The 12,511-nt window shown below is 40.8% G+C and overlaps 1 protein-coding gene across 4 annotated transcripts in view; it reads left to right on the top strand.

Annotated features, from left to right (window-relative positions):
* The window catches only part of LOC128607100 (protein unc-13 homolog C), a 179,760-nt gene that overhangs the window by 73,478 nt on the left and 93,771 nt on the right, over positions 1 to 12,511 (top strand). For all 4 annotated transcript variants that reach the window (XM_053623744.1, XM_053623745.1, XM_053623741.1 and 1 more), the window contains 3 exons: positions 1,759 to 1,848; positions 6,008 to 6,136; positions 12,332 to 12,465. In XM_053623744.1, the coding sequence (XP_053479719.1) occupies positions 1,759 to 1,848; positions 6,008 to 6,136; positions 12,332 to 12,465 (353 nt within the window). The remainder of the gene's footprint in view (positions 1 to 1,758; positions 1,849 to 6,007; positions 6,137 to 12,331; positions 12,466 to 12,511) is intronic.

Raw genomic sequence — 12,511 nt, 5'->3', positions numbered from 1 at the left:
GGCTCAGAGTCTACCTCGTTTGCTCTCTTGGGACACGCCCCTCTCGTCCACAAACAAAACACTGCAAAAAACGACATAATCAAAGCCATGGATCCTGAATTTAAAAGATATCTTCAGTTCATCCAAATCACTCTTTAGGGTCATCTTTAGGAGTTTTATCCCATGCCTGCGTGAAAGCTGGCTTGGATCCGCCATTGCCGACCAGCAAAACCCTGGTGGACAGCGTTCCACAAACTCAAAACCCCGGCTGCTTAGACTTTCTTTGTGTTCTTTTCAAACTATTTCTAAACACTTAAGCAGAAACGGTACATAGAAAAGAAAGAGTAGGCGCAATCGTACCACAGCACTCTCACTCACAACATCTGCTCAGAGAGACAGAGAAAGGGAGAAAGGGAGACAAAGAGAGAGAGACAGATTGAGAGCGGGAGACAGACAGAGAAAGAGACAGAGAGAGAGACAGAGAGAGGGATACAGGGAGAGAGACAGAGAGACAGAGAGAGGGATACAGAGAGAGGGATACAGGGAGAGAGACAGAGAGAGACAGAGAGAGACAGACAGAGAGAGGGAGACAGAGAGAGAGGGAGAGAGAGAGAGGGAGAGGGAGAGAGAGAGAGAGGGAGAGAGAGAGACAGAGAGAGAGGGAGAGAGAGAGACAGAGAGAGAGGGAGAGACAGAGAGAGTGAGAGAGTGAGAGAGGGAGAGAGAGACAGAGAGAGAGGGAGAGAGAAAGCAACAGAGAGAAAGCGACAGAGAACTTTGTGAAGGAGAAAGTTTTAAGTTTTACAGATTAAAGTTTTAGTGAAGAGAGATAAAATAAATAAGACCAATAAAGTCTAAGGTAGTGAGTGAGAGTGAGAGAGAGAGAGAGTGAGAGAGAGAGAAAGAGAGAGACCAAGCTTCCACACGTTTATGGATATTTTTGCAAATATATTTATTTACCCCTCCATAAAAAAAAAAAAAAATCCCATCATCATGAACAGCAATTTTCGAACATTTCTCCGTCCAAACAGAAATGTAAAAAGGTTCTGGCAGTTTAGTGCGTAGTGACCGCACTAGCACAGTCGCGGTACATCATTAACTGTGACATCACATCTGTCCAGAATAATGTTAAGAGAATAAGAAATGATAGTATCATTATGATACATTACCCAGAAAGAAATTACACGTCAGCGAAAGAGAAACGACGTGAAGAGGAATTCACACATTAGAGAATAAAGAATTACATGTTATCATTAGACAGTAAGAAATGAATCCTGACTCAGTCACGCACAGGACACGTGCAGGTTCACAGTGTGACACGTCTCTCCCGTCCACGTGAAAACTGAAAACTGTGAATATTTCTTCACCTTCGTGAGCAATTTTTTAAAAAAAACAAAACTTTATGTAAAAAAATATCAATATACATGTAGACAGTCCCTGCTGCACGAGAGAAAGAGCTGAGGAAAGAGAAAGAGAAGAGACAACGACAGAAAGGAGAGAAAGAGATGAGAGAGAAAGCACCATGAAACTGACAGAAGAGGGAAAGACAGGAACAAGTGAAAGAGCGATTGAGAGAGAAAATAAACAATGCATCCATTGGTTAATAACTGTTTGTTTATCTCAGTGACACGAGTGTGAAAGTATGTGATGATGGCGGAATTAAGAAGGGAATTGAATTGAAGTTAAGAGATAAGAAAGTTACTCGCCTTTATTTCATTTTAATTGATTTAATTGTTTGTTTGTTTTGTTTGTTTTTTTTTGTCTTGTGTGTAATTACAGGATAATTTCCCTGCTGGCAATCCAGAGAGGCTGCAGGACCTGAAATCCACAGTGGACCTTCTCACCAGCATCACCTTCTTCAGGATGAAGGTACACGTACACACACACACACACACACACACACTCACTCACATATACACACTCAGCTCTATAATAAAGTCTGTAAACTCATAAACCATCTCACCCCTCATACTAAACACAACCCATTGTTTATTTGTGTGAATCGGTGGCGTATAATGAAGATCCACAATCGCAGATTTTTTAAAGAAACACTCTACTGCTGAGTCATATTCAGTTATATTAGAGTCATATTTAGAGTCATATTTAGAGTCATATTTAGTTATATTAGAGTCATATTTAGTTATATTAGAGTCATATTTAGTTATATTAGAGTCATATTTAGAGTCATATTTAGTTATATTAGAGTCATATTTAGAGTCATATTTAGAGTTATATTTAGTTATAATAGAGTCATATTTAGAGTCATATTTAGAGTCATATTTAGTTATATTAGAGTCATATTTAGAGTCATATTTAGAGTCATATTTAGTTATATTAGAGTCATATTTAGAGTCATATTTAGTTATATTAGAGTCATATTTAGAGTCATATTTAGAGTCATATTTAGTTATATTAGAGTCATATTTAGAGTCATATTTAGTTATAATAGAGTCATATTTAGAGTCATATTTAGTTATATTAGAGTCATATTTAGAGTCATATTTAGTTATATTAGAGTCATATTTAGAGTCATATTTAGTTATATTAGAGTCATATTTAGAGTCATATTTAGAGTCATATTTAGTTATATTAGAGTCATATTTAGAGTCATATTTAGCTATATTAGAGTCATATTTAGTTATATTAGAGTCATATTTAGTTATATTAGAGTCATATTTAGAGTCATATTTAGTTATATTAGAGTCATATTTAGTTATATTAGAGTCATATTTAGAGTCATATTTAGAGTCATATTTAGTTATATTAGAGTCATATTTAGAGTCATATTTAGTTATATTAGAGTCATATTTAGAGTCATATTTAGTTATATTAGAGTCATATTTAGCTCTTTTTATGATTGTGCGTTATTAGCGAAGAAGCTTTGCCAAAGATCACTCCAGGCTTCTACACAGAGCTGTGTTTCAGCTCGTACCTGCTTCTTCAACACGTCACTTAATACGATTTTTTATTCTTTTACAACCGCTGATAGGAACAGGACAAACGTGGAGAATAAAGACTCTCCACAAAAGAGAAAACTGTCCAAAAGATTTCCCAGTAGAACCCATTAAGGACCCTCAGAAACCTTAATCATCCAATGAACCCCTTAAAGAAACCCCGTCAGGAACCTGTTCGCCAAGGAACTTCTGAATAAACCAGAACGAGCTCTCTGCGGCTCGTCTGAACGCTACGCCTAGTAACATTTCAAAACACGCTAGGTTTGTAGAATAAACAAAATAGAGCGAAAGAGGAGATGGTAAGTTGTGGATTCTCACAAGCTCATGCTGAGACGCAACACCTAGTTTGTGCTGTAAAGCTTTAATCTAAACACTCATCATTATACATGTTAAACCACACGGATCCGCCCCAGCAACAGCAGGAGGAACAGATCAGTAGGTTTTACGCATCTGATGACGCTGACCCTGTGTTCATATAAAACGAGACGGATCGTCAAACGAACGCTGCATAATAAAGACTCATCCCGCTGTATCGATACATAAAAGCTCAGTTAATGAGCTTCGATTCAGCCGCTAAGTCTTACTGCAGGGTTTTATAACCTTCCTTATATTTAGTGCTGAATCGTTTCGGTTAATTGATTCTGGACGCCGTTGAGAGCTTCGTACCGCGTTCAGCTCATTACAACCTCAAGCAAAGGTGTAACTGTGGGTTTCATAAGACTGGTCTTACAGCATCAAATCATTTTAGCACCAACATGATTTAGTTATTTCTTTTATTTTTGGCAGTACTAATAAAGTGCATGATGAGATTGTAAAAACATCTCACTGATCACCTTTTAAATCAATTCTAGCGCTAGATCGGTTATTTTTTTTTTTTTATCCTATAGCTTCTGCAAGACACAGCGCTAGAGTGTGTGACGCACAGGAAAGGGACTACAAAAACATGGGCTTTTGTGTCAAATTTTAAAACAGTGTTAGATAAAAATATCAAGCCCTGTGCGCTACTAAAACTAGCGCTTTCTCCATTTCGGATCTTCCGGACGGCTGCCAGGTCTTTGTAAATAAATTAATCCAGTTCAATTAGTCCAGATCAACACCGAAACTTCAAATCAGACCCTTTCCCAAATATATCTTAATGTATAGTAGGGATGATGTAGTAACAAATTCTGTTTGGTTTTTTTTGCTTCTTTCCGTTGCTGCGTAGGATTTTGTCGCTAGCGTTGTCTGCGGAAAGCTAGCGTAACTAGATTCGAGTTTCTACGGGGATGAAATTAAAGCTACAAATGCCGAGTACAATTACAGCCCACGTTGTCGTGGGTAACTATGTTGTCTCACGCTGTTTTTATCATTTGTTGGATCTTCACGGAGGTTAGGACGGCAATCCTGTACGCGATAGAAGCCTGTTCGGTATTGTATTCATTTCACGGCGTATCTAATAGGATCCATTCCTGCGAGACGAAGCATGTGAGATTGAGGTTCAGCTGAATCGATACAAGATTACAGTTTGTGCGTTTATTTGCGAAAAAGCAGAATAATGAAGAGTTCTACTGCTGTGTTTATTTTATTTGTATTCTTTCATGGATAATCTACCAGAAATGTTTTTCTTAATCTTATAATAGATTATTATGTGATATTTTTTTATTTTATTTTGAGTGTTAATGATAATGCACAAGGTTCAAAAAACCCTCACAACAGCACAAATATGCAGAACAGGTGTTGTCTCAAGCACACCTGATGCGAAACTAATCAAGGGCTTCATTAGTTGCAGCAGGTGTGCTTGAGTGGGAACACACCAAATACCTGAACTGGCTAGGGGCAGAAAAATATATGAAATACCCGGACGGGGCAGAAAAAGGAAGCTATCAGCGGCTGCAAGCAGATTTGTGAGAAGGCAGGTTGTACAAAACCCTCGAGTGACTGTAAAAGACCTGCAGAAAGACTCGGTGTAACAGCACTGAGGTTTCAGTGAGAACAGTAAGGCGCGTACTAAACGCAGAAGGTTTCAATTCCGGAACTCCAAGACGTTCACCGCTACTGACCCAAAAGCACAAGAAAAGTCACTCAAAATCATATCAATAATCCACAGAAGTTTTGGGATTCTGTTCTGTGGAGTGATGAAACAAAACTGGAACTTTTCAGCACGATGGATCGGCGGTATGTCTGGAGGAAGAAGAATGAAGAAGGAACACTCTGTCCACAGTCGAGCATGGTGGAGGCTCGGTGATGCTCTGGGGCTGCTTTGCATCCTCCGGCACTGGAAACCTGCAGCGTGTGGAAGGCGAGATGGATTCACTGAAGTATCAGGAAATCCTAGGAGAAAACATCATGCCGTCTGTGAGGAAGCTGAAGCTTGGGCGTCACTGGATCTTCCGACAGGACAACGATCCCAAGCGTACCTCAAATTCCACCAAGGCTTGGTTACTGAAGAAGTCTCTACAGGGAAGATTCTACAGGGCCATCACAGTCACCTGACTTGAACCCCATAGAAAATCTCTGGTGGTATGTGAAGAAGGCGGCTGCAGTACGTAAACCCAAGAATATTACTGACCTGGAGGCCATTGCTCATGAGGAACGGGAGAAGATTCCTCAGGAACTCTGCAGAAGCTCTGCATCTGGTTTGCAGCAGGTCATAACAGCAAAGAGAGTTCTACTAAGTACTAAAACTGCTCGCAATGAAGGGGGTGAATAATTTTGAGACTGGAGTAGTCATTACAAGTTGCATTTTCAGTTGAATTTGGGGAAAAATTGAAGCATTCATTGTGTCAAACTATTCCAGTTGCTTTTGTTTGATTTGTTCATCACAAACAGATGAAAGTCTGTACATTTTGACAATAAACCTGATTTGCAATGGGGGGTGAATACTTTTGATTGCAGCTGTATATATTTTTTCTTTGATAGTCTTTGATGTTGTGATAAAGCTGTCTTTTGATCATTTGATAATAATGTTCCTTTGATGAGATGTGAACTTTTCTTTGACTTCATTGTAAACTGCTCTTTGATGTGATAACTATTCTTTGATGTTTTGATAAACATTTATTTGTTCTTGTAATAAATGTCTGTCTGTGATGTTATAGGTGCAGGAGCTGCAGAGTCCACCGCGAGCCGGAATGGTGGTGAAGGACTGTGTGAGAGCGTGTCTAGACTCCACCTACAGATACATCTTCGACAACTGCCATGAGCTGTACAACCAGCTGCTCGACCAGGTGTGTGTGTGTGTGTGTGTGTGTGTGTGTGTGTGTGTGTGTGTGTGTGAATGAAGTTGTCAGTATCGGTAACTATAGCTTCACATCCCGCAATCATCACACGTCTTTTTAAACCAAGCTTCACATCTGTATTCGAATTCTTTCACCCTTGAGCCCTACAGCAACCATCTAACATCAATCACCATGGCAACCGCTGTTCATCAGTGAAGAAAATTTCGATTAAAAATAAACCCAAACAAACAAGCATATAAATAACTAATAAATAAATAATTAAATAACGATGACATAATGAAACATGCATTTACACAGTTCAGGTCAGAAACACACACACACACACACACACACACACACACACACACACACACACACACACACACACACCTGTCTCTCTCTCTCATTCACATTCTCTGTCTCTTCAACTATATTCCAATAGATCCGTCTCCTTGATGGAATTATGTAATGTTGTGCATTCAGATTACAGCGCTGTGTGTGTGTGTGTGTGTGTGTGTGTGTGTGTGTGTGTGTGTGTGTGTGTGTGTGTGTTTAAAGAGATAGAGAAGCAACTTTAGTGAGTATATTAGGCAGACAGAACACACACACACACATAGCTCTCTCTTTTGTCTTTTGCAACTATCTCTCTTTTGCTGTCTCTCTATCTCTCCCTCCCTCTCTCTATCTCTCCCTCCCTCTCTCTATCTCTCTCTCTTTCTCTCTATCTCTCTCTTTCCCCCTCTCTCTCCTTCTCTCTCTCCCTCCCTCTCTCTCCCTCTTTCTCTCCTCCCTCTCTTTCCCCCTCTCTCCCCCTCTCTCCCCCTCCCTCTCCCTCTGTCTCTCTCTTTCTCTCTCCCCCCTCCCTCTCTCTCTGTCTCTCTCTGTCTCTCTCCCCCCTGTCTCTCTCTCCCCTCTGTCTCTTGCTCTCTCTCTCTGTTTCTCTCCCCCCTCTCTGTCTCTCTCTCTCTGTCTGTCTCTCTCTCTCTGTTTCTCTCTCCCTCTCTCTCTCTCTCTCTCTTTGCAGATCTGAGTATGGCACTGTTTAATGGCTTCTTTACATAATAATGTTATTTAAATCACCACTGAGTGAGTGAGCGATGATGAAATAAAGAAAGTTTTTGGCAGAAGAGTGAGAGGGAGAGAGGGAGAGGGAGAGGGAGAGAGGGAGGAGCTCGAGTTATAGATTCCATTTGAAGAGATTAAAAAAAGACTAGGAAGGTGGAGATGGGAGGAGAGGAAACACAGCGAGTAGATTTGATCAGTGTGTGTGTGTGTGTGTGTGTGTGTAATGACCACATTTTTAAATAAACTGCGGGACAAGAGAGTGGACAGACATGGAATAGTCCATTCAGCGCACTGACTCACCTTCCATTGGGAGATACCACATGGATAAAGGAACTCTGATCAAAAGAAATGATAAAGGTCCCGATTACTTTTTTGTCACTTAAGGAGTGTGTTAAAGCCTCAGATTGTTCCATTACTCAGCTGTGGGGGTGTGTTGTGGAGGTGGAAGAGTCTGTTATTAAGTAAAGATTCTAGATAGAAAGATATACTGTATAATGACTGTATTAAGTATGAAAAGATTAAGGGGTCCAAGCACTTTCTGGACCCACCCCTTAGCGACAGAGGAAGTCCAGAAGCCACTGGAACCTTCAGCACTTGTTCCTAAAATGTCAAGCTGATAGACAGATGGATAGATAGACAGATAGATAGATAGATAGATAGATAGATGGATAGATAGATAGATAGATAGATAGATACATAGACAGATGGACAAATAGATGTATATATTGATGGATAGATGGATAGATAGATAGATGGATGGATGGACAGACAGACCACTTGGGGATCATGAAGGGGATGATGTTTGTTGTTCAAATGATCGTGAGTTTATTGAGTGTCCTCAAAACTCTCCAGATAGCAGCCCAAGACTGAGCCGGCCTTCTTGAGCAGTTTGTTGAGTTTTTTTTTGCATCTCCAGCTCTAATGCAGCCTTCCCAGCACACTGCTGCAAAGAAGACTGCATTGGCCACCACAGACTGGTAGAAGATCTCTAGTATCTTGCTGCAAACATTAAAGGACCTGAACTTCCTCAGAAAGTAGAGTCTGCTCATCCCTTTCCTCTATACAGCCTCTGAGTTGACCTTCCAGCCCAGCTTGTTGTCAAGATAGACACCAAGGTAGCTGTAGGTGTCAACCTGCTCAACGTCCTGACCCATGAAGGTAATGGAGCCGGTTGTGGTCCTCTTTCTCCTGTAGTCCACCACCATCTCCTTGGTTTTGGAGGAGCATTGAGGAGCAGATGATTCTTCCTGCATCACTCCAGGTCCCTGAACCCCTTCCTGTCCATCCCTGATGCACCTTACTACCAGAACATTTCTGAAGATGGCAGAGATCTGAGCTGAGTCTGTGGTGTACAGCATGAAGAGGAAGGGGGAAAGCACGGTTCCATGTGGTACTCCAGTGCTGCTCAGCAGGCACAACCTGGGGGTCTGTCTGACAGGTGGTCAGTGATGCAGGAGATCATGTACGTGTCCACCTCATTCTTCTTATCTTCTCTCTCAGCAGGAGAAGTCGATGGTGTGAAATACACTCGAGAAATCAAAGAAATTGATTCTCACTGTGGTATTTTTGCAGTCCAGATGGGAGTGGACCTTTTCGCAGTAGATATATGACCGCATCATCCACACGTACCTGTGGATGGTAGGCAACTGCAGGGAATCCAGAAAAGAGCCGACCTGAGGTCTGAGATGAAACAGCACCAGTCTCTCCAGGATGCGATATGAGAGCTACTGGTCTGTAATCATTCAGGGAGGAGGGAGTTATCGTCTTCGGAACAGGAACCAAGCAGGATGTTTACCGCAGCTCTGGCACTGTTTCCTGTTGAAAGCTCAGGCTGGAGGATCCCATACAGCTGGCTGGCACAAACCTTCAGCATGCTGGGACTGATTCCCACTGATTTCAGCTTCTCCAACTGTCTCTTCACCTGCCCGCTAGTGACAGATAGGTGTGTGTGTGTGGGGCGGGGGTTATTACATCACTTCCTGTTTTCAGTAGCCCTCCCAAGCTTCAAATGAACTCAAACTCGAGGTCCTGTTGCTAAATATATGCCACAAGTTTGGTGTCGGTAAGTAAAAGCAATGCTGAGATACTCCCTCACTTCCTGTCGGGCTGTTGGGTGACTAAGCTGTCAAATTTGCTTGCAGGGTAAAGAAGAAATGTCACACATACTGTATCAGAAATCCGAGTCACGACGCCGCCATCCAAATTCCGTGATGACTGGACAAAATTCGTAGGAGGATTCGATTTCAAAATGGCCGCCTTCGATTCGGTGAATCACTAATTCTTTACGATATGATATAATGAGATCCCTTATCTCCAATGGCAAGTATTTGAATCATAAATTAGCACCCTGAACACGCCCCTGAAACTTGGTCTAAATTAAAGAGACGTCATATTGCCCTGAACACACGTCCAACACCAAGTCTATCAAACCCACAGCTGCTAAATAATTGAGCGGATTATTTCATAACTCTAATGGAGCAGCTTCCGGAAATGACTTTCTATTAATCACAGCGCTCGTTCCAACTCGTGTACACACACACACACACACACACACACACACACATAACCAAAGGATAAAAATTCCACCTCTTGTGCTTATAGATCCTGACTCCACACATGGACACTGTGGAAAAATCAGTTTTGTCTCTGCAGCGAAGGCAATAAATCCGAGCTACATAGACAGCTCTGTTTGTGTGTGTGTGTGTGTGTGTGTAATAGAAAGAGAGAGAGACGTACACACACCCGGTCTCCGAGCTAATTTAGATAAGGCTTGAGAAATACGGAATCTGCAAAACTGTGTCCTTTTCTGTTCTACACACTGCAGTGTGGTGAATAAATCTGTTCCTCATGCAGGGGTACGGAAATTCCAAGGAATTTTATGCGGGAAATGTTTTAGCACCTGAAAACGCCGATGTTGACAGGAAAAGCGAAACCACAAAGGCTTCTGCAGTGTCTCGGGTGCTGGGTGTGAGGAAATGCAGTGATTTGCTGTTAGACATGAAGTTCATCCGGGGTTTTATTTTGATATCCGAATATAATGAGCTTACCGAAATATTCCATAGCGTTTACCATTCGTTTTTCTACATTAACATAATCACTGAATAACTGTAAATGTTGCTCCTTGCAAAACTGAGCCAAAGAATCGTATCGTAATTGTATCTTAGTTGAAAGCCAAAAATGTGTATGTGTGATAAACACGCAAACATATAACAGAAAAGCAAACACAGGCATGTGGAATAGGGACGCAGCAATGATCATTTGTTTTAGACCAAATACGAAAATGAGTACATGCTTTCTGATACTTGTCAATATCAAAAGCAATAACAATGATAACAATATTGATGATACTGATACTGACGATACTGATACTGACGATACCGATATTTACGATAATGATATTGATGATACCAAAATTGACAATACCGATACTGACGATAACGATATTGACTATAACGATACTGACGATACCAATATTGACTATAACGATACTGACGATAACGATAATGACAATACCGATACTGACGATACCAATATTGACGATACCGTTATTGACTATACTGAAATTGACGATACAGATATTGACTATAACGATATTGATAATAACGATATTGATGATACTGATATTAATGATACCATACTGACGATACCAATATTGACTATACCGATATTGACGATACTGATATTGACAATGCCAATATCGACGATATCGATATTGACTATACCGATACTGACGATAACGATATTGACTACACTGATATTGACGATACCGATATTGACTATACCGATACTGACGATAACGATATTGACTATACTGATATTGACTATACTGAAATTGACGATACCAATATTGACTATAACCATATTGATGATAACGATATTGATGATACTGATATTAACGATACCGATACTGACGATACAGATATTGACTATACCGATACTGACGATAAGGATATTGACTATACCGATATTGACGATACTGATATTGACTATACTGATACTGACGATAACGATATTGACTATACTGATATTGACTATACTGAAATTGACGATACCAATATTGACTATAACGATATTGATGATAACGATATTGATGATACTGATATTAACGATACCGATACTGACGATACAGATATTCACTATACCGATACTGACGATAACGATATTGACTATACCGATACTGACGATAATGATATTGACTATACCGATACTGACGATAAGGATATTGACTATATTGATATTGACTATACTGATATTGACTATACTGATATTGACATTGGAATGTGCGATGGAAGTGTGAGTGTCTCAGTGCTCACTGAAGTGAAGTGCTCTCTCTCGCTCTTGTGAATACCATTGTATGTGGGAAAATTAGGCTGAGGGTTCTAGAACTCATCATTCAAAGGGCTGGGGCTCTAGAACTGAACAGTAAACAGGCAGAGGGTTCTAGAACTGAAGATTAAACTGTCTTGGGGCTGTAGAACTCATCATGAAACAGGCTGGAACTCATCTGGAACTCAACATGCAAAAAGCTGATGATTCTAGAATTCAACATGAAACAAGCTGATGCTTCAAGAACTAAACATTAAACAGGCTGGGGGTTCTGGAACTCAACATGCAAAAAAAAACAAAAAAACTGAGGGTTCTAGAGCTCAACAAGAAACAAGCTGATGGTTCTAGAACTCATCATGAAATAGGATGAAGGTTCCAGAACGGAAGGTGAAACATTCTGAGGGTTCTAGAACTGTAGCTGTAAACTGCAGTGCTGCTCGGTGCTTGGAGTGAATCTCTTACTGTTTCCAAAAGAATAAAAGAAGTTACAAATCCAGTGATGTGGCTGCAGTGTAACACCTGAATTATTGATGAACTTCCTAATGAGGTGTTCAGTGTGGGTTAGATATGAAGTATTCATGTCAGTCAGTGTATGTGTGTGTGTGTGTGAGAACCAGATCCTGTTTGTTCCTGCCCTGAGGAACCTTCAGGACCTGAGCGTGGTGGAGACTCACAGCTGGAATGTACCATGCTTGAATCTGCTTTTCCTTTGAATTATTCAGAATGCCTGCAGGAGAGATGATGAGGACACAAGGAGACAAGGAAAAGTGTCCACATTAATTCCTTAATCCGTCTCTCTCTCTCTTGTTGCAGACAAAGAAGCAGGACCTGCCACGTGAGGAGCAAGGGCCATCCATAAAGAACCTGGATTTCTGGCCAAAACTCATCACGCTGATGGTGTCTGTGATCGACGAGGACAGGATGGCATACACGCCCGTCCTCAACCAGTACGGAACCCTGACTTCTTACATTCCTCTTACAATTAGTACAATC

This window comes from Ictalurus furcatus, chromosome 4, assembly GCF_023375685.1.
Source record: "Ictalurus furcatus strain D&B chromosome 4, Billie_1.0, whole genome shotgun sequence".
NCBI classification, from domain to species: domain Eukaryota; kingdom Metazoa; phylum Chordata; class Actinopteri; order Siluriformes; family Ictaluridae; genus Ictalurus; species Ictalurus furcatus.
This window is presented reverse-complemented; position numbering and strand designations above follow the sequence as displayed.